The 27895-nt window shown below is 40.3% G+C and overlaps 1 protein-coding gene across 2 annotated transcripts in view; it reads right to left on the bottom strand.

Moving 5' to 3' along the window:
• Nucleotides 1-2373: 2373 nt before the first annotated feature.
• plxnb2b (plexin b2b) overlaps nucleotides 2374-27895 on the bottom strand; it is a 391971-nt gene continuing 366449 nt past the window's right edge. For both annotated transcript variants that reach the window (XM_034176072.1, XM_034176073.1), the window contains 11 exons: nucleotides 27730-27876; nucleotides 25713-25869; nucleotides 23217-23317; nucleotides 16332-16416; nucleotides 13007-13158; nucleotides 11030-11190; nucleotides 6492-6639; nucleotides 6287-6351; nucleotides 6122-6197; nucleotides 5845-5919; nucleotides 2374-5293 (listed from right to left, as the gene is read on the bottom strand). In XM_034176072.1, coding sequence (XP_034031963.1) covers nucleotides 5189-5293; nucleotides 5845-5919; nucleotides 6122-6197; nucleotides 6287-6351; nucleotides 6492-6639; nucleotides 11030-11190; nucleotides 13007-13158; nucleotides 16332-16416; nucleotides 23217-23317; nucleotides 25713-25869; nucleotides 27730-27876 — 1272 coding nt within the window. In that variant the 3' untranslated portion in view covers nucleotides 2374-5188. The remainder of the gene's footprint in view (nucleotides 5294-5844; nucleotides 5920-6121; nucleotides 6198-6286; nucleotides 6352-6491; nucleotides 6640-11029; nucleotides 11191-13006; nucleotides 13159-16331; nucleotides 16417-23216; nucleotides 23318-25712; nucleotides 25870-27729; nucleotides 27877-27895) is intronic.

Below are 27895 nucleotides of genomic sequence, written 5' to 3'. Positions count from 1 at the left end.
TTAACAGAGGGACTTTGCGGGGGATTCTTGCAAATAAATTAACTTCACACAGGCGTCTTCTGTCACAGCACTTACAGGTAACTCCAGACTGTCTTTGATCATCCTGGAGCTGATCAGTGGGTGAGCCTTTGCCATTCTGGTTATTCATCTATCCATTTTGATGGTTTTCCATTTTCTTCCACGCATCTCTGGTTTTTTTTTTGTCCATTGTAAAGCATTGGAGATCATTGTAGATGAACAGCCTATAATTTTTTGCACCTGCGTATAAGTTTTCCCCTCTCCAATAAACGTTTTAATCAAACTACGCTGTTCTTCTGAACAATGTATTGGACGTCCCATTTTCCTCAGTCTTTCAAAGAGAAAAGCATGTTCAACAGGTGTTGACTTCATCCTTTAAATAGGGGACACTTGATTCACACCTGTTTGTTCCACAAAATTGACAAACTCACTGACTGTATGCCACACTACTATTATGAACACCCCCTTTTCCACTTTTTTTTTTTTTTTTTTACTAATAGCCCAATTTCATAGCCTAAGAGTGTTTATATCATGAATGCTTGGTCTTGTTGGATTTGTGAGAATCTACTGGTACCTTGTTTCCCATGTAACAATAAGAAATATACTCAATACCTGGATTAATCTTTTTAGTCACGTAGCACTACTATTATTCTGAACACTACTGTATAAACACACAAAACGGTGCAGCTCTACTCTGATTAGCTGTCACCTGTGTCACTTAAAACCAAAATGGATCACATTGAAACACAATGTGACTGTTTAACCTCTTAAAATACAGCAAGGTTAGCCAACTTTGAATGTGTCCATGGTCTGTGTCCCAAGAATGTTCCCTACGAATTTTAAGTGTGGCAGTAATGCGACTGGACTTATGCTGAGCACAGACAGATGGACGAAAAGCCTTCGCAATACCCGATGACCATATTTGATGGTCTCAGGAAATGAGTCAGATTGTGTGTGAATTACACTTTCACCTTTGAAGTTGATTGTCAAGTGTTTCAAGTTTGATGTAATGGTTGTGTTGAGAATTACAAAGAGAGAAAAGGGGATTTGAAACTGGGAATTCAGAATCACTAATTGATTTATCTGCTTTCACACATACACAAAGTTTCTTTGTGAAGCATTTTTACTCAGACATTGAGACCTATATCAGTTGTCAGACTTTTAAATTATTCATCAGAACAACTGTTTAAAATGATGCTGCACTATCATTGTTTTTGTTTTCTCCCAGCTCTCCTCCTCCTTTTCCCAGAGGCAGAGGAAATCAAAGGCAAATCTCATTAGAAGGTTTGAAACGTGGAGGTGAAACACAAACGGTTGGTCTCCTGCTGATGGGGAGACAGGCTGCTGTGTGTGAGGCATCCTAGACAGAAAACAGGCCACAGCAGCATGCAGATTTTAACCCAATTTCTGCTAAGACAACCTGCACAGAGGCAGACTTAAAATAATCATTCTTTGTGTACAGGAACTGAAGCGCACGGTTGTTTAAAATCTTATTACAATGCATAACCAACAGCAGCGATCAGAGACCCTCGGCCCATGATAAGATTGACCCTCAATGTCATGTAAGCTACACATTTAAATATACTGTATTGCCTTCGGTTTTTCCACCAGTGATCAAGGACAGTGTAGATGATGATTAAACGCAATCGCTCACAGTTTGACAGCAGCCCTTGAAGTTGCTCTATCCGTTGCTGCATCAGTGAGCCGAGCTGTCAGAAGATGGCCTGCACAGGCGTCGGCGTTCTTTCATATCTCCTCCTCTGCATTGATGTTTGGTAAGTAATCAGATGAGGCAATTCTGCCTTTCACACCCCCCCCCCCCCCCCCCCCCCAATTTCATTCTTAGCTGTCAGTGCTTAATTGTTTCCACAGCAATTTTTCTAGCATTGACTGCAGATGTCAGCAGTGCTGTGCAGCTATTTACGTTAACTCATTTTATGAAGCCAGGCCTTTGAGTTTGCATCCTCAGCCTCGTGACAGGAACATAATGCTGCCATCACGTGGCAGGCAGCATTTGAGCCCCTCACAGTTTGCAGGCTTTATATCCATGAGCATTTTGTAATTAAACGCAAACACAAAGAAGAAACTCATTCAAGCACTTGTGCTTCTCCTTCATATCAGTATGTTGGCCTGAATGACATTTTCTTTAATTAGTATGAGCTGTATGTAATCCGCAAATTGTGTGTGCGCACACACGAATGACTTAAGTGTGCAGATTCACTTCCATAGAAAATTGGCTACCTGTGGTGTGTTAAACTATCCCCCATGGTGATAACTCCTGCAATATGCAGAAGAAGAAAGTGTCCAATTGATGCAAATCAATATTTGGAAAATAGGAAAACACAGCAAATATGAAGGGCTTATATATCAGTTTATTGTTATTTACGGAGGAGAATTTGATGAAACCAGCAAATAATTGCTCCGTCCACATATAATGTTTGGAAAATTAAGTTCATCCAGTACAACCGGATTGGGTGCCAGATGGATTCTTCTGAGCTGCCTCGGATGGGTAACGTTGGCTTCTGTTGGGGGTCCTGTATTGAAATTGGAGCATCCCCGTCTGTTTTACCATTACAGCACATTCACAAGTTTCAAAGTGTGAAAAAAAACTGTCTCGACAATTGCACAAACAGGTATTTTTTATACTTTTTGTATCAGGACTTAATGCATAGGATTATACATTTAGAATACAATATTTCAACATGTTCTACAAATAACTGTATGTTATATGAAACAAATAACTGCACAGCAGTAAGAAAGGTAATTTGTCGAGTATAGATAGTCATTTATCGTACACACTGGAATAGCTTAGAAACACAGGGCAAAAAGTGAACACAGTTGAAACAGTTTTGCGCTATATTCAACCTACGTAAGATAATGCTTTTGTCTTTAGACTAATTGAAGAATGTCAGACATTTTAATGGGAAACCCAAATCACATTGGCCACTTTTACATGTACTCATTTTGGATTTTTTTTCCTGCCTTATCCACCAAACTCCTATGAAGCACACACCACAGACACCCAAAGGAAATGCACATGTCAAAAATGCAACCATAAAGCAAACCATACTGAAAACATCTTCAGCCTATTGGCACGCGAGGGGTGGCGGCAGGTCAGCTAGCATTTTTGACAACACACTTATCACAAGTCCAAATACATTGCTCTGTCTATACTACTATCATTATTATAATCACCTAGGTTACCAATAGAATAATTTAGAAACAATATATGTATCATCCTATTCAATAAGGCACGTTTTGGTTAAAGAAAGGCTCTGAAAGAAGCGTCTTGCATCAACTCTGAGAGAAATCAGCAGTAAACAACAGCGGTGACAAGGATGGAGTCTGGAGTCAGCATGCAATTAAGATCAAAAGCCTCCCCTGTGGATTCCATTATACAGAGTGCCGCTCTGCACTGCATGGAGTGGGCAGCACCAAGTGCTGTTGGTCGCGATGCCAGGGCGCCCTGCTGAGACAGCAGGCAGGCAGGTGCGAGGTCTGCAAACCTCTCTCTAGCCAAGGCAGGAACCATTAACATTCTGGGGTCTGTGGAGCTCATGCGGCTCTGTCACTACACACATACACAATCAGATACACAGAGAACAATTAAATCAGGTGTCAACAGTAAGACCTACAATTTAGAGATGAAACGTAGTGACAGAATGGTCCAAGAAAAAAAAACTTTCACACTGTTGAATCTGACAGACATCAATACTCCAATTACTATAATGATTATATACACGATCAGCGTCTGACTATACGCAACATCATAAAAAGAAATTCACTGATATTTGTTCACAACATTCCATTTAGTACCAACTGCATCTGCGGCAGATTACCATCATCAGCAACAGGCTATTTCATAGCTTTAGAGGCAGAATGCTTAATCATTATTTGGAAAAATCACAAGAGTAATACTAAACAAATGGCACTAAATATAACATTACAAGTACATGATCCAAGAAGTTGGAGAATTCTCTTAATGTATTGCTGAATTGCTACTTTAAGTGAACATATTTAGTGAGCTAATGTCTTGTCATTGTGGCTCATAGTACACTGACATTATTGCAGGGCTAAAATGAGTGACATGGCTCCCAGTAAGTAGGCTTTCATAGCAAAGGAAAAAAAGGGGGTTTGACATCAGATATTAAGTGAAATCTTAGAAAAGCTGTGAAATGTCCTTTTTGTGCTTTCGTCAATAGTGGAATGTATCATGGCACACTGTACAATAAAGGGATACGCCGCGCTATTATTGACTTCTGCTAGCACAACTGTCAATCCAGCTTGAAGCAAATGCATCAAACAGAAAACTGAAACCAACAAGTAACCTGTCATTCATATGAGCCTGCAGATTGCTAGATTACCCAGTGTCCTCGTCAGGACCCTTTGGTCTCTCTCAAACAGCTCGGTGAGAGTGCAGGCTCCACTGCCTGGCTGGGTACACGAGATTTACAAAAAAAAAAACAAAAAACAAAAAAAAAAACAAAAAAACAAAAAACAAGCTATACCACAGAAAGCAGGTGCTACGTCACCCTCACGCTCCACAGTAGGCATCCCATATGTGCACATGTTCTCACATTCACTCACAAACTATGCAAGCACACTCAGGTTTAGGAATGCACACTTGTCACTTCACACGCACACACACAGGCTAATAAAAACACTATCTGCACCACAAGGTGATCCATTGGAAAAGTTTTTTTTCCTTATAAAGCTTTCCGCATAAAGACTGCACAATAAAAAAAATATATAATACAATTCTTAAAACCTTTTTTCTACACCGAAAGAAATTGAACATCTGATTATCCTCTGTGCCAGTGGCTCCACAGAGGGGCTTAATTCTCAGAAAGGTCTCCTGCGCCGTGTTCCTGGAACAATATTTAGCGAAGCACGAGTGAGCAGACAGACCTTTCAGGTTTGGCAAGTGAGCTTTAAGGCGTACCTATGACAGTTTAAACCATCATTTTCTCTCCTTTTGCACTATATCGGCATTTCTTTAGTCTGTCTGCACAGGGCAGACGCGTCATTGTCCCAGGGCCAAGCGGAACAATGTACACAGCCATATGGGTCCCTTTACACCTTTCCACAGTTCATTCTCTAAAAGAAGAACTAAGCCCCTGTAGTCACTGGCCGTGCGCAACCATCCCCTTCCCTCCCACTACTTGGTGGGTTAGAGATCAGTCACTTTGTTTTCCAAGGCTGCTGCTATCTGCTGGAGCCGCAGGGTCAGCTGTTTACTCTGTGCAGCTGGGTCGTCATCAAGGGATGCGATGATCTGAAAAGACAGGGTGGAGAAAGAGGGAGGAAGGATGGATGGATAGAAATGGAGGAATACAAGAAGGATGGCAGCGGGAGAGAGGTGCAGTTGTGTGTGTGTGTGTGTGTGTGTGGGGGGGGTGGGGGTGGGGAGGAAGCATAGGAAAAAAGCAGAGAAAAAAGGCGGTGAGAGGACGGCGTTATTTGACATCAGCAGTCACGTCATATGAGCCGTACGGTTTGTCTGTCTCATTTAGAGAGCCTGACAGCCCCATTTGTTTATTCAACTTGTTCATTAGGTTTCGTTTATCCCCTTTTCATGACCTCAAGTGGCAACGCACAATGGATGTAAAAAAAAAAAAAAAAAAAAAAATCAATTCCCTGAGCAATTTTCCAATTCACATCCCACCAGAAATGCTTTCAATTAAAATTTCATACAATCACACTTCTGGCGTATCAAGAGTGAAGAGTGGGGGGGGAAACCCCCAAAAAGTAATAATATAGTGGGCAGTAGTGCATTCAGTGGAATAGCTTCCTGTGGGTGCGATAGGAAAGGGTGGGGGGGCTTACCCCGTCGTAGTATTTGCTGGCGTACTGGTAAAGCTGATGGAGAGCCACTTGTGTGTTCAGTTTGTCTGTGTGAGACTGCAGAACATAAACAACAATTTAATGGTAGAACAGAAAATGTAACTAAACTATAAACCGAAAACTCTGCTCATAAAGACACAGGGAGAAGCAACATGAAAACAAATTGGGCCAAAGGAAAAAATAAATAAATAAATGAAATAGGTCGACTTATTTCTCAGCAGGCATTAATAGCGGTGAAAATAACAACTGTGCTTCTTACCCGCGACACCTCTGCCAGATGAGTGTTCATGTCCTGGTCGCTGACTGGCACCATCTGCCTGATGCCCTTGTAATAACTACATACACACAAATGTTTCACTTTGCAAACATTATTGACAGCAAACATTTAAATGAATGAAGAATATTTACTCAGGATGCGACTTACTCGTCTACCATCTTCTTGTAAGTGGAGATCTCCTTTGCATAGAGTAGTTTGTTACTTGGAGAGTCCTGCGGATAAAAGGTGTTAAAAAAGGACATATTCCTTATTCCATTTTATGTACTATCATCCACATGGCCCAATCCCCCGTATCTTTGCACAGTTTTCCTCTGTCGTCTCATTCCTCCTCTTGCCCACTTTCATTACTCACCCGGCTGAGTTTGTGCTCGCTCTTTGTGCAGGCGTCCATGAAAGTCTGAGCGATGACAGACAGCGAGGCATCCACCACCTCAGTCACATGGACGTCAAAGATAAAGTGTGGGTTCTTAAGGATGTTCACCCAGAATCTCAGTGGCAGACTGGACAGAAAAGGAGGATGGTTGTTGTTGGAGGACTTAACACCCAATAAACAAAACTCAACCAGGAACTATAGTTTCATTCAAATTTCCTTTCAGCCTATGTGGATCAGAACTGTGTCATATTGTTGTCGCGGAGGTGTGTCAAACAAGCAAAAACTTCCAATGCTAAAAAATTAAGCCAAAGGCAAAGTGCCAAAGCCAACACTTCCTTTGATCGCCATTTTCCTCATAGACCTTCATGTTACAACATGTTTATAGCCTTGGTATCCACAGCTAGTTTGATCATTCATGATAACACATTATGATTAAAATGCATTATTTTAAGCCATAAAGTTGTGTATAATTAGAGGCTAGCTGCCTAGAAGGTAGCATAGAATAGTCGAGACTGCAACACCGAAGAAGCAGAGTGAGAAGTCGGAGTGTCTGGTTTTGCAATTATCCTGGATAAAATGTAAGATGCAGCATTTCAATAACTTCTTGGATTCAACCAGTGTATCTATATGTGGTGAAGGTTACAACCCTGTAGAGAGATTCACTAATCTTGATGGTGACATTCCTGTCTCTAGGACTTCGGTCTATGACACAGAGAAACATCTAGGAAGAGTTTATGGAATCATGAGGTACTTGGACAGAGATGTTTGGTGATGGCGGTATCTTTACAGGAGAATGAAAGTCCAAGTCTTCTGGCTCCTGGTGTCTTTGGTACTAGGTCTCTCATATGCTTGGGTACTATTAGAATGACTGTGTCAAATGAGTGATTACTTTAGGAAACTCAGATGAGGCGTACTTGTGCTGTGAGGGAATATCTGCTATAACCTTATGGCCATGTAGCACACTCCCCTGAGCATGAGCCATCATTCTATACTCAACAAAAATAATGGTTTTGCTCCCATTTTGTATGAGATGAACTCAAAGATCTAAAACTTTTTCCACATACACAATATCACCATGTCCCTCAAATATTGTTCACAAACCAGTCAAAATCTGTGATAGTGAGCACTTCTCCTTTGCTGAGATAATCCATCCCACCTCACAGGTGTGCCATACCAAGATGCTGATTAGACACCATGATTAGTGCACAGGTGTGCCTTAGACTGTCCACAATAAAAGGCCACTCTGAAAGGTGCAGTTTTGTTTTATTGGGGGAGGATACCAGTCAGTATCTGGTGTGACCACCATTTGCCTTATGCAGTGCAACACATCTCCTTCGCATCATCCGTGAAGAGAACACCTCTCCAACGTGCCAAACGCCAGCGAATGTGAGCATTTGCCCACTCAAGTCGGTTACGATGACGAACTGGAGTCAGGTCGAGACACCGATGAGGACGCCGAGCATGCAGATGAGCTTCCCTGAGACGGTTTCTGACAGTTTGTGCAGAAATTCTTTGGTTATGCAAACCGATTGTTTCAGCAGCTGTCCGAGTAGCTGGTCTCAGACGATCTTGGAGGTGAACATGCTGGATGTGGTGGTTCCTGGGCTGGTGTGGTTACACGTGGTCTGCGGTTGTGAGGCTGGTTGGATGTACTGCCAAATTCTCTGAAACGACTTTGGAGACGGCTTATGGTAGAGACATGAACATTCAATACACGAGCAACAGCTCTGGTTGACATTCCTGCTGTCAGCATGCCAACTGCACGCTCCCTCAAATCTTGCGACATCTGTGGCATTGTGCTGTGTGATAAAACTGCACCTTTCAGAGTGGCCTTTTATTGTGGACAGTCTAAGGCACACCTGTGCACTAATCATGGTGTCTAATCAGCATCTTGGTATGGCACACCTGTGAGGTGGGATGGATTATCTCAGCAAAGGAGAAGTGCTCACTACCACAGATTTAGACTGGTTTGTGAACAATATTTGAGGGAAATGGTGATATTGTGTATGTGGAAAAAGTTTTAGATCTTTGAGTTCATCTCATACAAAAGGGGAGCAAAACCAAAAGTGTTGCGTTTATATTTTTGTTGAGTGACTAAGAGCATAGGCCCATTTCTACTGAATCAAAGATATTACTTTTAGGAGGTGGGGAAGGACCAGTTGCCTGCCTGGGTGGTCTCAGGACAGTCCATACTGCAGTAGATGTGATGACAACAGAGAATGCAACCAAACCTGATTTGATAATCCAACACTTATTTTGTTTTGTTTTTAACTGAGGTCTATGCCTTATTCTGGTGAAGAGTAACATGTTATCTTGCAAGCTTGACAAAAATTAAGAATTCTGTAATAATATATGCAAAGCACCTATTGTATGTGTGTCTGTCCATCTGTGTGTGTCCACAGCCCATATATAAATTCTAGGACTGTTAGTGAAGCAAAGAGGTAGCTGCTGGTAATCACATTAGCATCCTGTTTCTTACTCTGTTATTTTGCTGCTGAGAATGAAGTGTTCTGTGAGTTGTTTGTTCCGAATGACTGATTTCTTCTTTCTCTTTTTCGAGGTGCTGTTGATGACGTCTTCAATGATGACAATCCACCTGGCACCTGCATGAGCATGTGGTGAATGTAGCAAATTTGGTGGACATTTTAGTTGGCAATCGTGATGAATCATGGGTCTCACTGCCTGCTGGACTCTATCTTGGAGACTTTCTAAGGGGATGTTTATTTTTGTTTGCGATTCTTTATTGTATTTTCTTCACTTGATTGTCATTATTGCTAGTATGGCCAAAGCAGTTGGTCACCCCTCTGCATCCGGTCTGCTTTAGGTTTCTTCCTCAAAAAACACCCAAGGGTTTTTTTCCTTACTACTGTTGCCTACTGGCTTGCTCAGGGGGATTGGTAAGGTTAGACCTTGCCCCTGTGAATCACCTTCAGCTGGTGTATGTTTTGATTTTGCACTATATAAATTAATTTGAATGATATCACTGGCTTTGTTCTTACATGCATTTTGAATTTGATTTTAAATGTTGTCATAGTTGTATCACGGCTGTTTCTTTTTAGGCCTGTGCTGCACTCCACCAAGTTTCATGAGACTCTACAACCAAACAAATCAGGGAGAAAACATTACCGCCTTGGGAAAGATTAATAAGGACATTTTGTTGTTTTGTTAATCTTCTTAATTGCTGCAGACCTTCTATAAAAGGTGTGTATGTACCAAACAGCTCATGTTTTAGTAGGTCTTCAGGAGTCTGCTTACGTTGGGTGCAAAATTGTGGATATGTGAAGAATTCTGCCATTTCTACTATTATGGGTTTAGACAAAGGAAATCTTACCAGTCATTACATCCATGAATGGATTTGTGTGTATGGGAGGCATTCCATTTATGAAAGCAGCTGCATTTGGTGCAACTGAGTGCACTGTGTGATAAGAGACAGTGAGAACCTCATTAGCTGGCCTCAACTCAATCTGTCTTTTTGGCTTACTGTGTCAAAACTGACAAATTACTGTTTCATAAAATTAATACAGTTCAACTTGGAATACACTTTTTCATTTTAAAAGAAAAACAATAACAAGAGAGATTTTGAGCAGAACACCAGTCATTGATTCTTGTCTAGCTTAACAAATGGGGATTAGAAATGCTCAAGTATGAGCATAACCTTGACCTTTCATGTCCTGCAGTGCCTAATAATCTAAAGCACTGAATACATAATACGTAAATGCTCCAGTACATCTCATAATTTCCCTTCTGAACACAAAAACAAAGACAGTATGCAGTTCTTCCCAACATCACGACATCCTCTGAATTCCAAAGAACACCCAAATACATGCGATTCTCGAAATTCATCTCTCAGATCAGTGTGAATGCTCTGCCATGAGAGACACGAAACACATGCGGTAAAATTTATACTGGTTTGGTAATACCTCCGGGGAATGCTGCAGTGTGAATACAATAAAAGCATGAAAATAGCAGTGTTGCTGTAGTCACAGAATTAAATTAGCTTGGGACACAATTACTGTGTTTGTTGTTATGCCTCATACACACATTCATATTTAATACACAGCCCTCAGTCGATTTAATAAACAGAACTGGCGGGTTCAGAACGTGGTGTGGAATGGAGTAAGTAATTAAATCGCTCATCTCCTGTCCTTGTGTGGGTGCTCTCTTACCACTCTTCCGTCAATCACTGGCATCTACATGCACTACGCAGTCTTGCATACTTGAGCCATAGCCTGCGTGACACTAATTTATGCACTTAAATGCCACATGGGAGCATGGGGATTGCAAATGCAAACCAACTGAAATGAAATTGTGCATCTGTATTCAGCTCTTTCTTGGATAAGTAAGTTTTATTTCTTGGAGGGACACTGTATTCCAGGCAGCGGGATTTATATGCTGGCCAGTGTATGTCCCCTACCACGTGTGACAGGATGAGACGATAGAGATCTTCACAATTACTGCATGCACAAATGAATCAACTGCAAGCAACTACAAGTGCATAAAATTGTGCAGCACTTTACCTGTTCGTCTTCCAGATATGGATCGTCTCCTCGTCCACGTTGTTGTGTTTCAGTGCCTGCTCGTCCAAGAAGTCAAAGAAATATTTGACAGCTGGTGGCACGACTGCCCCAGAGCACAGCACGCTGCGGAAAAAGTCATCCACAAACTGCTGCAGTGTTCCCTGAAAGGTGCAACATATAATGTGAGACAGGGCAGTGATAAAGAAAACTGACAAAAAGCCCCAGAACACTGGACATCTCCTAGACCGTATCAATTCTGACAATAAATATTTTAATACTTTTTTTAAAAATACTAAAGCAACCAGCAGATTCATTCCTTCTAATTGCATTATTTTGTGTTGTACTGCAGGTTGTGTGTTTCTAAGCAAATACTGATGTAACTTGGTGGCCTTTGCATGTTGCTGGCCAGGAAACTCATATTATTCACATGGAAAGACCCCCCCCTGAGTAGTCTCAGTGAATCAAAGAATTTTTGCAGCATTTCAAGCTTGAGATGATAAGGTACACTCTTCAAGGGTCAGTTTCAAGATTCTACTGTATATCATTTGGTAACCCTTAACATTTACAGAAAATATGGAAGCAGCCAATACAACTCCATAATATGCATATACATTTGTTCTGTCTGATTTATTTATTATTCTTTATAACAAATGTATGAAGAATACATTACTGTTTGTGTCTCAGGTGTGGTTGGTAGTGGGGTGGTAAGATGGGTAGACTAAGTCATCTGTTTAATTATAGTGTGTTGTTCATGTTTTGTTTTTGCTTTATACACTGAACAAAAATATAAATGCAACACTTTTGTTTTTGTTCCTATTTTGAATAAAAGATCTAAAATATTTTGTATATACACTAAAGACCTATTTTTGTCAAATATTGTTCACAAATCTGTCTAAATCTGTGTTAGTGAGAACTTCTTTGCCGAGATAATCCATCCCACCTCACAGATGTGGCATATCAAAATGCTGATTAGACAGCATGATTATTGCACAGGTGTGCTTTAGGCTGGCAACAATAAAAGGCCACTCTAAAATGTGCAGTTTTGCTTTATGGGGGGGGGGGGTCAGAATACCAATCAGTATCTGGTGTGACCACCACTTGTCTCACACAGTGCAACACATCTCCTTAACATAGAGTTGATCAGCAGCCAGATGCCATCAAATGTGAGCATTTGCCCACTCAAGTCAGTTATGATGACGAACTGCAGTCAGGTCCAGACCCCGATGAGGACAACGAGCATGCAGATGAGCTTCCCTGAGACGGTTTCTGACAGTTTGTGCAGAAATTCTTTGGTTATGCAAACTGATTGTTGCTGCAGCTGTCCGGTCTGAGACAATCTTGGAGGTGAACAAGCTGGATATGGACGTCCCGGGCTGGTGTGGTTATTCGTGGTCTGCGGTTATGAGGCTGGTTGGACTGCCAAATTCTCTGAAACACCTTTGGAGGAGGCTTATGGTAGAGAAATGAACATTCAATTCACGGGCAACGGCTCTGGTTGACATTCCTGTAGTCAGCATGTCAAGTGCACACTCCCTCAAAACTTGCAACATCCATGGCATTGTGCTGTGTGATAAAACTGAATATTTCCGAGTGGCCCTTTATTGTGGCCAGCCTAAGGCACACCTGTGCAATTGTCATGCTGTCTAATCAGCATCTTGATATGCCACACCTGTGAGGTGGGATGGATTATCTTGGCAAAGAAGAAGTGCTCACTAACAGATTTAGACAGATCTGTGAACAATAGGCAGAAATAGGTCTTTTGTGCATATAGAAAATGTTTTAGATCTTTGAGTTCAGTTCAGTGTATATTCTGAAAACATCCAATAAACAGACCTTAATTTAAAAAAGCACCAACACACCAGAAATATAGCTGTGTCCAAATATATGAAAGAAAATTTTTTTAGCACCACTTTTTTCTTGTAGTATTTTAGCAGGGTTTAATAAATGTCTAAAAAATGAAGGTGTAACTCCATTTACCTTGACAGAGAGAAGCCGTGTTAGATAGAGCTCTGTAATGGCTTTCGTCATCGCCTTGTCCTTTATGCTGCCTCGTTTAGACTTGATGTCATCCAGCTCTTCAACCGGCCTCACTAAATGAAACACCTTGTCATCTTCCAGCAAGGCATTCCCTAATGTGGAAAAAAACAATACATTATTATTATTATTACAATTATTATTATTATAAATGTTGATTTAATAATTGTATTTCCAATTTTGTTCCATCTCTTTTTTGGATGATGAACTTTGGAAACCCTTTGTGTTTGACAGAAAATCCAAGCAAAAAAGGTTGAACAATTTCAAATAATGAATTACAAATAAAACAGCACACGATAAATGGGCATTTCATTAGAGCATTATCTCATGATGTGCTGCACAAAACATCATTCAAGATGTTGAACGAATGTGGTAATACTGATAAAAGCACCAGGGGAGGGTATCAGAAGAAATATTTTTACTGATACTTTCAAGTATTATGATTCAGCAAATGTGTGTCAGTATCAATCAATTCAATCAATTTTTTTATATAGCGCCAAATCACAACAAACAGTTGCCCCAAGGCGCTTTATATTGTAAGGCAAGGCCATACAATAATTATGTAAAACCCCAATGGTCAAAACGACCCCCTGTGAGCAAGCACTTGGCTACAGTGGGAAGGAAAAACTCCCTTTTAACAGGAAGAAACCTCCAGCAGAACCAGGCTCAGGGAGGGGCAGTCTTCTGCTGGGACTGGTTGGGGCTGAGGGAGAGAACCAGGAAAAAGACATGCTGTGGAGGGGAGCAGAGATCGATCACTAATGATTAAATGCAGAGTGGTGCATACAGAGCAAAAAGAGAAAGAAACAGTGCATCATGGGAACCCCCCAGCAGTCTACGTCTATAGCAGCATAACTAAGGGATGGTTCAGGGTCACCTGATCCAGCCCTAACTATAAGCTTTAGCAAAAAGGAAAGTTTTAAGCCTAATCTTAAAAGTAGAGAGGGTGTCTGTCTCCCTGATCTGAATTGGGAGCTGGTTCCACAGGAGAGGAGCCTGAAAGCTGAAGGCTCTGCCTCCCATTCTACTCTTACAAACCCTAGGAACTACAAGTAAGCCTGCAGTCTGAGAGCGAAGCGCTCTATTGGGGTGATATGGTACTACGAGGTCCCTAAGATAAGATGGGACCTGATTATTCAAAACCTTATAAGTAAGAAGAAGAATTTTAAATTCTATTCTAGAATTAACAGGAAGCCAATGAAGAGAGGCCAATATGGGTGAGATATGCTCTCTCCTTCTAGTCCCCGTCAGTACTCTAGCTGCAGCATTTTGAATTAACTGAAGGCTTTTTAGGGAACTTTTAGGACAACCTGATAATAATGAATTACAATAGTCCAGCCTAGAGGAAATAAATGCATGAATTAGTTTTTCAGCATCACTCTGAGACAAGACCTTTCTAATTTTAGAGATATTGCGTAAATGCAAAAAAGCAGTCCTACATATTTGTTTAATATGCGCTTTGAATGACATATCCTGATCAAAAATGACTCCAAGATTTCTCACAGTATTACTAGAGGTCAGGGTAATGCCATCCAGAGTAAGGATCTGGTTAGACACCATGTTTCTAAGATTTGTGGGGCCAAGTACAATAACTTCAGTTTTATCTGAGTTTAAAAGCAGGAAATTAGAGGTCATCCATGTCTTTATGTCTGTAAGACAATCCTGCAGTTTAGCTAATTGGTGTGTGTCCTCTGGCTTCATGGATAGATAAAGCTGGGTATCATCTGCATAACAATGAAAATTTAAGCAATACCGTCTAATAATACTGCCTAAGGGAAGCATGTATAAAGTGAATAAAATTGGTCCTAGCACAGAACCTTGTGGAACTCCATAATTAACTTTAGTCTGTGAAGAAGATTCCCCATTTACATGAACAAATTGTAATCTATTAGACAAATATGATTCAAACCACCGCAGCGCAGTGCCTTTAATACCTATGGCATGCTCTAATCTCTGTAATAAAATTTTATGGTCAACAGTATCAAAAGCAGCACTGAGGTCTAACAGAACAAGCACAGAGATGAGTCCACTGTCCGAGGCCATAAGAAGATCATTTGTAACCTTCACTAATGCTGTTTCTGTACTATGATGAATTCTAAAACCTGACTGAAACTCTTCAAATAGACCATTCCTCTGCAGATGATCAGTTAGCTGTTTTACAACTACCCTTTCAAGAATTTCTGAGAGAAAAGTAAGGTTGGAGATTGGCCTATAATTAGCTAAGATAGCTGGGTCAAGTGATGGCTTTTTAAGTAATGGTTTAATTACTGCCACCTTAAAAGCCTGTGGTACATAGCCAACTAACAAAGATAGATTGATCATATTTAAGATCGAAGCATTAAATAATGGTAGGGCTTCCTTGAGCAGCCTGGTAGGAATGGGGTCTAATAAACATGTTGATGGTTTGGATGAAGTAACTAATGAAAATAACTCAGACAGAACAATCGGAGAGAAAGAGTCTAACCAAATACCGGCATCACTGAAAGCAGCCAAAGATAACGATACGTCTTTGGGATGGTTATGAGTAATTTTTTCTCTAATAGTTAAAATTTTGTTAGCAAAGAAAGTCATGAAGTCATTACTAGTTAAAGTTAATGGAATACTCAGCTCAATAGAGCTCTGACTCTGTCAGCCTGGCTACAGTGCTGAAAAGAAACCTGGGGTTGTTCTTATTTTCTTCAATTAGTGATGAGTAGAAAGATGTCCTAGCTTTACGGAGGGCTTTTTTATAGAGCAACAGACTCTTTTTCCAGGCTAAGTGAAGATCATCTAAATTAGTGAGACGCCATTTCCTCTCCAACTTACGGGTTATCTGCTTTAAGCTACGAGTTTGTGAGTTATACCACGGAGTCAGACACTTCTGATTTAAAGCTCTCTTTTTCAGAGGAGCTACAGCATCCAAAGTTGTCTTCAATGAGGATGTAAAACTATTGACGAGATACTCTATCTCCCTTACAGAGTTTAGGTAGCTACTCTGCACTGTGTTGGTATATGGCATTAGAGAACATAAAGAAGGAATCATATCCTTAAACCTAGTTACAGCGCTTTCTGAAAGACTTCTAGTGTAATGAAACTTATTCCCCACTGCTGGGTAGTCCATCAGAGTAAATGTAAATGTTATTAAGAAATGATCAGACAGAAGGGAGTTTTCAGGGAATACTGTTAAGTCTTCTATTTCCATACCATAAGTCAGAACAAGATCTAAGATATGATTAAAGTGGTGGGTGGACTCATTTACTTATGTATGTGAGTAAGTAGACACACTTACGCTCTTCATGGTTTTCCTGGTTCTGGTAAAAGTTCTGCTGGGTGTGAAGCACTCTGGACAAGACTAATGTAGCGTTATCTCTCACCTGGAAAGCCGAAAATTAAAAAATTCTAATTAATCTAGAAAAAGACACTAACACTCACAACTGTACACAAGGTTTTTCAGATAACACACCCTGATGGTACTTCATAGGTCAGCAGTCACACAGACTGTCCCAGAACAAATTTATAATCAATATAACTGAATGTAAAGTAGCTGAGAGTGTGAACTGGAGTATTTGCTGGGCACATTATTTGGTTTCATCTCATTATTAAACATAAAAATATTCTGAATGGTAGCACTGGTGCAGCCAATAAATCTATGTCACACAACCACAAGAGTTCATTAACAAGGGGCAAAGAAAATGGAAGTGGCCAAAAGAGAGGATAAGTAGGATATATTTGTGAGTGGGGTTTACTTTTTACAGCTCAGTACAGGATTAGACCAGGTCAGCTTTATTTATCAAACACAAAACAACAAATAATGCCACACAGAGCTTTAAACCTGTACAACAAACAACCCTTTGTTTTTTTGTCCCTCATATTAGAAACTTTCAGGTGCATACATAGCCCTGTATAACCAAGTGATAAAATCCATAAAATCAACACAAGATCCTTATAACCTCAAAATCGCACCAAAATCAGTTTTATTACAGTACACACAACCACATGGCAGTATCACATAACTGGGGTTTTGTCCATATATTAATAACTAACACCAAGGATCTCCATGGGCTCTTTTATGGTGGAAGTCCTCCACAGTTAAATTCTCTTGCTCCACAGTAAAATCGCTTGATATTTTGTACAAACTCAATATATATATTTCCCTTGAATATAGTGTCACACAGCTGTTCTATTTTTACAGAAACAAGAACTCAGATCACTGCTCCTAACAATCTTTGGCCCTACCATCTGAGACTGCTCTGCCCTACGATTGGATATTGGAAAACCATGTTACGGTGAACCAATTCCAATTGGATGCTCACATTGCGCACGTTATCACACAGCTTCTATGAGGAGTACAAAGATGGTGGATGGCTGGCCGAAAGTCCGCGGAGTTAAGAAAAGCAACAGTTAAATAAATTTACAACAGAAAACCCTGAATATCCGTAAGACTTTATTTGTACTTCCGTATGACTCTGAAACTCAGAAAAATCCGTATAATTTACGGACAATCCGTATAGGTTGACATGTATGCAGGTGCCTAGCAGGGCTGTTGCTTAGTACTGTACCAAGTACTGTACTTGATAAAGTACTTGTCAATGCCATCAGATGAGGCCAATTCAAAAGTACAGTTTTTTTGACTGGTCGCTTGAAGCTGTCTCCAAAACAGAGTGCTTTTCCATAGGACTTTGTGTTAAATGTCCAATTTAGAGCAGAAATAAACATGTTTACAGCCTGGTAAAAAAAACAAAACAAAAAACGGTTTTGGTCTCTTTAGATAGCTTCCTCCTCCATGATAACTGTACAGTGGTGAATTTTTTTTCTTCAACGCTCAGCCTCAGAGTGAAATAGGCATTTTAATCCATTTGTGCTATTGAAATATCCCATAATTCCTTGCGCGCCAGAGTCGGTGCAGTCTAAACAACATAGAGAATCCACATGATGACAGCTGTAAATGAACATTATCCTATCAAAATGTAATTTTTTATGCTTTTCATCCCATTAATAAGAGACTGCATGCATGAGACCCTGAAAACTTGCTAAAACAAATACTCCAAATAATCCGTGTCTGCTACACTTAACCTGCGTGGAATATAATACACGCAAAACATTCATTCAGACATTATACTTATATATATATATATATTACTCTGGAACAAACTGGATAAACAGTGTTGTAAAGGACAATAAGCAGTACGTTAAAGAGCAAACTTCACTTTCCCCCAGAACAACATGAACAGGAAGTGATCGCAGCTTGCAGTGATTCCCATTGAAAATAACGGAGAAACAATCTGAGTTTCTCATATGTTTACATAGAACAAACACAATAACAACGTCTAAAAACCCAGATAATATATTCCCGAGAGTTTTAGGCACAATATACAAAGAGTTTTATGTTGCAATGTTAGTGCTGCTTTTTTTGCCTTCCTGCTCTAGGTCGGGACGGTCGCATTTTTCTCTCCTCCTCCCTCCCCAACTTTCCTGCTACTGTAGCGTGTTTTGTCTGTGAGGCTGCCAGCCCTGCTCCTCTGGAAAACGGCAAAATGGATCTGATCAAGTGGTCTCTGAAAGCAATTGATACTATTTTTCCCACAAGGCACTCGGGAGTGGAGGACCCGAACAGTCCTGCCGGGACACATGTGGCGGGTTACGTGATGGACAGCTGGCGGAGGTGGCAACTGTGGAGGACGTTGAAGATGTTTACTTATTTGGAGCTGTGGTGACCGGGTTTCTGCTGTGTGGAGCGGCCACAGCACTGGTTTACCGGAAAATTAAGAAGGTGGAGGCGGCATTAATTGGCCCGTCCAGGGTGCCCCACATGATCGATTCGATTGGAAGGGCAGTGTCAGCTCAGTCGGCAGGTGTCAACCGCATGTTGGAATCCATCTCGGGGGAGAATGGCTGCACTGGAAAACCGCTTTGATCGTCTGTAAGACCACATCTCTCCTCTATTCAGATGTATTGGGAGCCACTCTGAAGTTTCAGACTGTGGAATCTGCCAGACGTCTGTTAATCTGGATATCTATTTGGTTTCCAAACACCAGCTGTCCTTCAAGGCCGCTGGGATAAAATCCTCCCCCCGAGGAACACTCCTGATAGCCTCGCTCCTCGTCTCCCTTGCCTCGTTGTCTTCCACTGCCTCCCTCCCTTCCCAGTCCTGAGATGTTGACTGTGGGACCTTGAGACTCTGGTGGACTGATTCAGGACTGGGATCCCCCCCCGCCCAGGATGGACAGATAAGGCCTGATGGTGCCTCAAGGGCGGCCTTTCCGGGCTGTCTGTCTGGACACTGGACACATCCAAGTCTCAGCTGTTGTCTGTCGTCTGTTGTGTTTTTTTTTGTTTTTGTTATGACTGTTTTCTGTGCTATGGGTTTTTTTTTTGCTCTCCATTGCTGCTGCGGGAGTTCAACGCAGCAGCAATGGAGGTTTTTCTTTTCCCAATTCTTTCCTTGTGTGTGCTTTTATATGTGTTCATGTACCAGACCGGCTTATGTGTGTTGTTGTTTGTTAAGTGTGTCATGAGGCCGGTCAAGGTTTGCTCAGCCCTGCTCGTGACCTAGGGCAGGGATATACATCTGGAGCTGGTCCCCGGGTGCCAAAAAGGCAACCTCTGCTCCTAACTGGCAATTAGGATGGGTAAAATGCAGTAAACACATTTCGTTGTGCAGGGAACATGTTCCTTTGTGCATACGACAAACTTCTTTTGAATCCTTGAATCCTGTTGTCTGTGTGCAGTGGTTAAAGTGCAGCTTTAACAGAGCGTATCAATGCAGATCTCAATGTTATTGACATCTCACACAGCGCCGACCTCTTCAAAGTTTTACGAGATTTTTCAGGATTTGAAATCTCAATAGGGCAAATAAAGGTCTGTAAATTTGGGGGCATGGTCACTTTGAAGTGACAGTGGCTGAGCCCAGCAACTCCTCCCTCTCTGGAGCTTTTAGCTCAGTGGCCGATCGATGCGGCTGATTGTGGAGGCTGTGTCTGTTTGGAGCATTTTATTAAAAACACCTAGAATAATATAGTTTGTTGTGCGGGTAAATGTTATCACGGATCATCTAAGCCATCTCTGTTGCATTATTAGTGAAATTCTTGCCGGATTAAATGTTACATGCTAACATCGTTAGCACTTTTAGCAGCTGTCAGTAGCTTCATCCTTTAGGTCCACTTAATGCATGATTACTAAGAAAATAAGCAGCTCATGACTCTTAATGGCCACAGCAAAGTAAACTGTTCGGAGAACCACCGTGCAGGCACCAAGAATATGATTTAATAAACACCTGAACCAAGGTTAGGTGATTTGTAGGCTAAGAGAGGGGCATGTTCAGGTGTCTTTCATCACACACAGAGCCATCCATGCTCCACTCCTTTATGCATTAATAAGTTCATCATACAGCTGGGGTGAATATGACAATGCCTAGAACATTGCCCAGACAAGAGGGTCATTTCAGCTGCTCCAGGTCGCTATAGAAAACCTAGGGGTGATGTCACACAGGCTTTGTCCAGTGTGCGTATAGTCTACATACTCAAGACCCAAAAGTACTTATATTTACTTGTATTTGAACAAAATAATTGTAAAATGAAATATTTTATAGTAGAAGTACTCCACAGAAGTATTTTCTTTCACTTTTAACATTTTTATTTAAAGAAAACAGGCATTTTTATCTGAATGATATATTGTGAAACAATGTATTTTTTGAACAAACAGCTTTCTTTTATGACTTCATTGTGACTTCTTGATGACACCACTTATACCAATCAGTAACAAATATTCTGCTAATCAATACAAACTTGAGATCATCTCCTACTGGTTGCAGAGATATACCAAAAGCAGAAAATACATTTTTCGCATAATGTTTTTGTTGACCTTGACCTTTGTCCAGTTGTCTCCAAGAGTTAATCATCTTGTGATATCTGGTAAAGTAAAATTACCACAAAATCTGTCCATCCAGTTTTTAGTTACCTTGTTCAGACACACACACACACACACACACACACACACACACACACACACACACACACACACACACACACACACACACACACACACACACACACACACACACACACACACACACACACACACACACGACTGATTACAATATCCTGTTTTGCTGGTGTGCAGGGTAGAAATTAGATATTAAAAATATTCTAATTATTAATTATAATTATTATATTATAGAATATTAATGTTACTGGCAGCTCCATCTATGCACAAGTCAACAAAAATGCACAACCAGCTCATTAAATTGCTGAGCAGCTTGTGTGGCATCAAATCTTAAGCAAAAGAACAATTACCATGTTCCTCTGACCTCTTATTGAGCAGTTCATGTTCACCTTTAACTTTTTTTTTTTAACAAAGATCTTTAAAACTGTGTTTACATGTATGCAAGAGTCTTCTTGGTGACTCTCAGTCTAGATATCCACAAGTTTACTCATTAGCAACTGAATTTGTTTATCTTCAAGATATTTTGTCACTCATCCAAATGACTTCTTGAAATAAAGGGACGTCTTTAAGAATAACAAGAAGATTATTTGCTGCAGCATAAACCTCTGGATGTGCAAGTGAATTGTTAATGAGCAGCTCATGTTAACACCTTGAACAATAGAAGTGTGAAAATATTCTACATCTAACAGAAATGCCATCTTTAGCACTTTATGCATCCATTATAGAGTATAACTTAACTTTGGCATGAAAGGCAGGGCAGCAGTTGATTATTTCAAGGCTACATGCGAGTCACACTCAGCAGGGATCTCACATTCACATCTAATGTGTACAAACATGAATTTACAGTATATATCAAGTTATTTTGTGTTTGTTATTACGCCTTCCACTTTTTTTTCAGGTAATGTCATGTAACCGATATCCATTTGACAGCAATATCCTAATTAATTATATTAAGCTGAACTCAGGGACCTAATATGAAAAGGTCTGGCACGCAAGTAACCTACTATATGGATCTACGTGTATTTGTGCTAACTAATCAGAAATATATTTGTACTCAAGAATGTTAGATGTGATGACCCCAAGCATGATGCCTAGCAGTGAGAAATTAAAAAGTTTAGACATATTCTTAAACTGAGAGAGGCAAATGGTGAAGAAAAATGGTTACACTTTGGCTATTTGTACATTTCATTTTGTTCATTTTTTAAAATAAATGCTCTGTCTTGGCTCCATTCACAGAGGATGCATGTGCTCATTTGTCTCCCAACTTCTCAGTGTCTTCAATCAAAACTTTTGGTAATAAACACTTCAAGCAGTTCCTGGAATATTCAGAGTTATTCTTCAAACAAAATGCACCTTGGAGAAATGAAACCAAGTACAAATCATTCCTACAAAAATTCATTTTTATCTTAAAACAGGTCTGCTTGAGGGACTGGATATAATGTTACACATTAACATTTATAAATGACACGTTATAGATCCTAAGCAAGTACAGCCACAAGCCCAATAATTTCAAATAATAGTTTAAAGTTTTTTTTTAATGTTTGGGTTCTGATGCTGACTTAGCAGGAATTGTTGTATGCAGACAGGACTCCCTTGTATTCACCAATTAAACAACTTCAGTATATTTACAGATTTGTTTTTTTCTCCTGAATTATGGAATTATTTTATAATTATTTTATAATCGTGCAAAAACAAAACAAAAACATCAAAATGCAAATTCAGAAACTGCTTTAATTAGTGGTAAATTGTGTGCAAATGAAATATTTAAGTACTTTATCAAATTATGAATGCAACAAACTACCCATTAAGTTTCTGTCGAGTCTCACATTTATCTGAGTAGGGTCGCTTTTTTTGGTGTAACTACAGCACCATCACATGTCTGTCCTTTGAGTTCTCTTCATTTGATGTCCAAGGTCAGAGGGTGTCACATGTCATGGACATTACAAAGCCCCAGACAGTCTGTGCCTTTGGGTGACATGAATAAAACTCAACTAATAACCACAGATATCATGAAAACTCACCCTGCTATTAAATTTGAGTGTGAAAATGGAGGGAGAAACTTGGATTATGTATGTTCTGAAGCTGCAATGCTCAGCCTCAGAGTGAAATAATGACAATCATGTCCTTACACTAATCTCTTCACACCTTCTCAGCATTCTCACTCCTGCTGTCAGTTTCAGTCCCATTACGCTTTAGTTCTGTATCCAGACAATTCACTGTCATGAGTGCTTACGTTGTAGTGTGCTAGGGTGTTCATCCGTCTCCACCTGCCCTCTTTCTGAGACGTCAAGTCCAGGTCTGATAAAATTTGTCCTGTTGATCCTGGGCGCCACTCTGTGGTGAAGGAAAAATAAAGGCAGAAATCCAAATTAATAGGGTCAGAGTAATGTGACTGTATTGCATGTAGACTTGCCCCCAGTCTGTGAGACCTCCTCTTCAAGGAGTTTGACACCACTGACAGGTGACATGCATAGGGTCTCCATAATGACCAGAGGGGACGACTACAGAAACATGATGTAGTTGTTGCACAACAGCTGGACGCATTCCATTTTTTTTGTTTTAAATTTTATGTTCGCAGGTGACAGCGTCTTTGTTTATCAACTATAATTATTTTTCTCCTTCAGTGTCACCCTGTTTGTGTAAAAATGGTGCAATTGATGATGTTGGAGCTCTCAGCCAATCAGCGGTCGATGGTCACATGAAGAGCAAAATGGCTCCATCGTGGATTCACCACAGACAAACATATTTAGATCCAGACTTTTTTTGTGGTAAGTACAGTTACAATTAATAATTATTCTTGCAATCGATGAACCTATCAAAAACTTTTATTAACAGACTATTAATACACTTCATATTCATTAATATTCAAATACTGATTATTTTCCTCTAATAAATTGTCAAAAATTAAAAAGGAATCATGTAAAAAATACTGAAGAAAATCTTGCACACAGCTTGGCTTTGCTGAGAGACAAAAATACAGAAAATAACATCTTAACAATTATCTTCATTATGAATCAATCTGTTGATTATTTTCTGGATTAATGCATTAGTTCTTTGGTCCATAAAATGTCTGAAAATGGTGAAAAGTATTGTTCAGTGTTTTTTAAAAGCCCAAATTAACATCCTCAAATATCTTGTTTTGTCCACAAACCAAAGATATTCCATTTACTGTCAGAGAGGAAAGAAACAAGGAAAATTTACATTTAAGAAGCAGAAATCAGAATATGACAAGTACAAATGTTATCAAAATGATTAATAAATTTCCAAAAATAGCTGGCGAATTTAATATCAATTAATCTCTACAGATATACTAGGTGGAGTTAAAAAGAGAGGCTGTATATTTGAGACTACACAGCGTGTGGATTAGAACTGTTGTACTGCTCACATGAAGTTTGGATTGGTCCACTTGGTCAATCTTTCTGGGGAATAGTTGGAGTAAAGAAGACTACGTTTCAGTGATTATGCAAACTTCCTCTTTCTGCATGTTGAAACATGGACAAATGTCTGTGTAACAGTGATATTCATGTCTCAAAGATTTTAATAGCTAGCAAGAAAAAACCTCCGACGACTAAATGCAGGCTGCAGAGAACTAACACTCCTTTTTATAGATGGCTGCTTATGTACATTCAGTAGAACAAAATGACTGATACCTTCAAATAAAGAGGCAAAGGTGAGAAAATATTAGATGAAATTGGATTTTTAGGTCTGTGTATTGAACAGTCATTGTTACAGGTTTTAATTTATCACTGGAGTGTGAACTGCTTTGCAGAGACTGTGCCTGCATTCCTGTGTGATTAATAGTTATTAGTTTTTATGTGTATGTGTGCCCATGTCAGATCATATCCCAGTGTTCTTTGCTGTGCACTTCATTTAAACAGATAAACACAGCACATGATTAATACTTTTGGTGTTCTGCACCCAGAAATGTTTCTCATCGCATACATATTGCATTTACTTCATCACGTCAGAGCAGCCTGAAGTGATCTGGCCTGAAATAATTCCAGCTATCCATCTTACTGTCTGCACGGGCCTCTCCTGGGTTTCGGTGACATACTTCAGTTGATTCTGGGTGAAAAACTGACAGATCATTTTGAACTTTTCCTAAACCCAGCTGTGTTTTGCACCTCGACATTTTCAATTTGGAAAAAATTTGACACCACTAGAGACCTGAGATCGAACACCATCTGTGGTATATGATGCATTTACAAATACCACCAAATATCTGGGGTTATCTTTCTGATTCACCATGAAAGAAGAGCTGATCTCTCCTTATCTAAAATGTATAAAGGAATGAGATCTACAGCAGGCAAGGGAATACTAATAATAAAAAAAACGTCTTTGATGTTGGAAATTGTCTTCGGCGTTTTAGCCTTTCAAGTGAGTCCCCAAGGTTGCTGCCTAGGAGAGCGAGTGAAGCTTTGTTTAGGCACGAAGGCATTCTTCATGTTGCTGACACTCAATAAGTTCTCTGCAAGTCTTTTTTGTATTCCACACGCACTGCAATCATCCTCACACTCATCTGTTTATCAAAATTAAGATGACATAAATAATCATGTTTATTTATCGAGATAAATGCATTCTGATTGCATTAAAAATGGATCTCAGTCGCTCCTGAAATAACTGTTCCATTTTGACATCCTCACTGCTCCTTGTAACCACTCCATTATTCATCATTATCAGACATTTTCTGCCTCAGTACATCTTCCTCCGTGGCGGCTCCCCAACTCACCCAGTGTGACACTGTCAACCTTGGGCCGGAGGGAGTAGGGCAGGTTCCGGTACACCTGCTCGATGATCTTCTCTTTCACCTGTGAGATGGTGTCACAGTTCAGCACCTTGACTGGCGTCACATCTGGACCTTCTCCGTGGACCAACACTTGCAGCGTCTGACAAACATACACACAATGTACAAAATATGAGCACCTTTAGGCAACGCAGTGGGCCAGTCATTAGTGCTCTTGGCTCAGTAACAAAGTCACAGATGGTATTTTCCAAAGCCCAGGACAAATTCCCTCCAGGGTCATTAAATGCCAACTCAGCAAACAGGCACCATAGCTCACCAAAAGTTTTTTTTTTTTTAATAAATACATGTTGAAGATATTAATGATATAAGAAGATTCTGAATTTTAAGAATTTCATACTTCATGAGCAGACTTAAATGAATTTTTAAAAAGCGAGCTCAACAAACTTTTCAGCAGGTCATATCTTTACAACCAATGGCTCACGTTGTATTGGAACAATCCAAGTGTGACTGAGGTTTACGACTAATGCTGTTTGCGAGTAATTTAAGGTTATTAAAGGTCCAAAATCTACTCTGATGACTGTGATCAGAGAAGCTGATGAATTTTGTTTCTGGCTATTACCGCAGTAATGCTTCAGTTTCACACAATGTGTTCCACTACAGCCTGTAAAAACCTGTATACCGCAAATAATTTGTCACCACAATTGAGACAGAACAGGCAGTGGTTGCTGAGATATGGTGCAATATCCACAGGAGCACACACAGACAGGTGAAATATAGTGCACATCACTTCGTGCACTCTCTCTCGCTCTGTTAGTCTGGTCGGTATACTGCTTTTACAGTAAAAGATCCCAGATAGACAAAGCAGCATGCCACATGCCACAATTTACACAAACATCACAGCAGTTGAAGACTGGTGCTAAAGAAACAAGGAAATCCATACAAGGCCTCCACAGTCCTGACTTCCAGGATCCCAGGTTCTTTAGGTTCTAAATAATTGGCACGGTCTATTTAGCATTTACAGTGCACATGCACCAATTATTAAACTCTAAGCATGCAGCCAAATCGAATCCAAAAATGGCCAGAGGACCCAACAATCAACCCAAACACACGCACACACATACACACAAACCCACATGCCAAGTCCCTCTGTCGCCATGTTGTCATAGAAACCAGGCGCTGTAAGGGCACACACTTTGTGGTGACACCTGACAGGACCGCCATCACCTTGGTCAGCTAATGACCAACTCTCAGCAGGCACAAACTCTGACCTAAGTTGACACATGGCACCTTGTGATCTCAGCCAGTCTGTCAGAAATAAGTGACCACTGCACAGGGGGGGGAACGCAGCCAATCTAATCTGAGAGCCAACCTCGTAATCCTGTCTGCATTTGAAGTGACTAGCGAGAGCATGCTGTGAATTATAGGAAGCACTTTGTCTGCCTGTGAAATCTAGCTCGTCGCAGTTTTCTCCCTCTGTAATTCAATCACAGAAAGCGATCCATCATGGCAGCAGACGTGTAATTCAGGCTAATTTGATAATTGTCCTCGACATCGCTGTTACCCACGGGTCTTTTTATTTGTGCTGACTTTAACAGAAAACAGCTGCATTCACATTAGCTTCCAAAATTGAAGTACCGAGTGAAACATGGGCTTTTCTGACTGGTGTAAGTGGTGTAATGTTGAAAATGGAAGCGTACACACGAGTAGTTTTTGCTTGTACCAACTTTTAATACTTTGACCTTACATTTCAGAGCTATATTGCAACATGTTTCCTGTGTTGCTTTCAAACCAAAAACGCCAATGCTGAAAATGGATGTCACACAAAAATGGGCCGATGCCTGGGGTATTTTTTGGTAGTTACTATGGCAACTGCACTGATTGTGTGTTTGTTGCTTACCTGATTAAAAAATACGTCTTATAGCAATTTTTATGTATAAGATTTTTGTACTTTTTTTTTTTGCATGTCTGCTGGGATTTTCTGTGTTTGGATCTGCAATCTCACCAGGATGGAGTACTCCACATCATCGCCCAACAGGCCTGTATCGTTTAGGGTGTATTTGGCTTTCTTCACTTTGGCGTCCACGGGTCCTTTCTCTATCTGGTGCTTGATGGCTCGGAACAGTTTGTACAAGGGCTCGCCTGCAGAGTCCTGGCGTGTACGCGTACGC

The sequence above is a fragment of the Thalassophryne amazonica genome, chromosome 8 (genome assembly GCF_902500255.1).
Source record: "Thalassophryne amazonica chromosome 8, fThaAma1.1, whole genome shotgun sequence".
Classification (NCBI taxonomy): domain Eukaryota; kingdom Metazoa; phylum Chordata; class Actinopteri; order Batrachoidiformes; family Batrachoididae; genus Thalassophryne; species Thalassophryne amazonica.
This window is presented reverse-complemented; position numbering and strand designations above follow the sequence as displayed.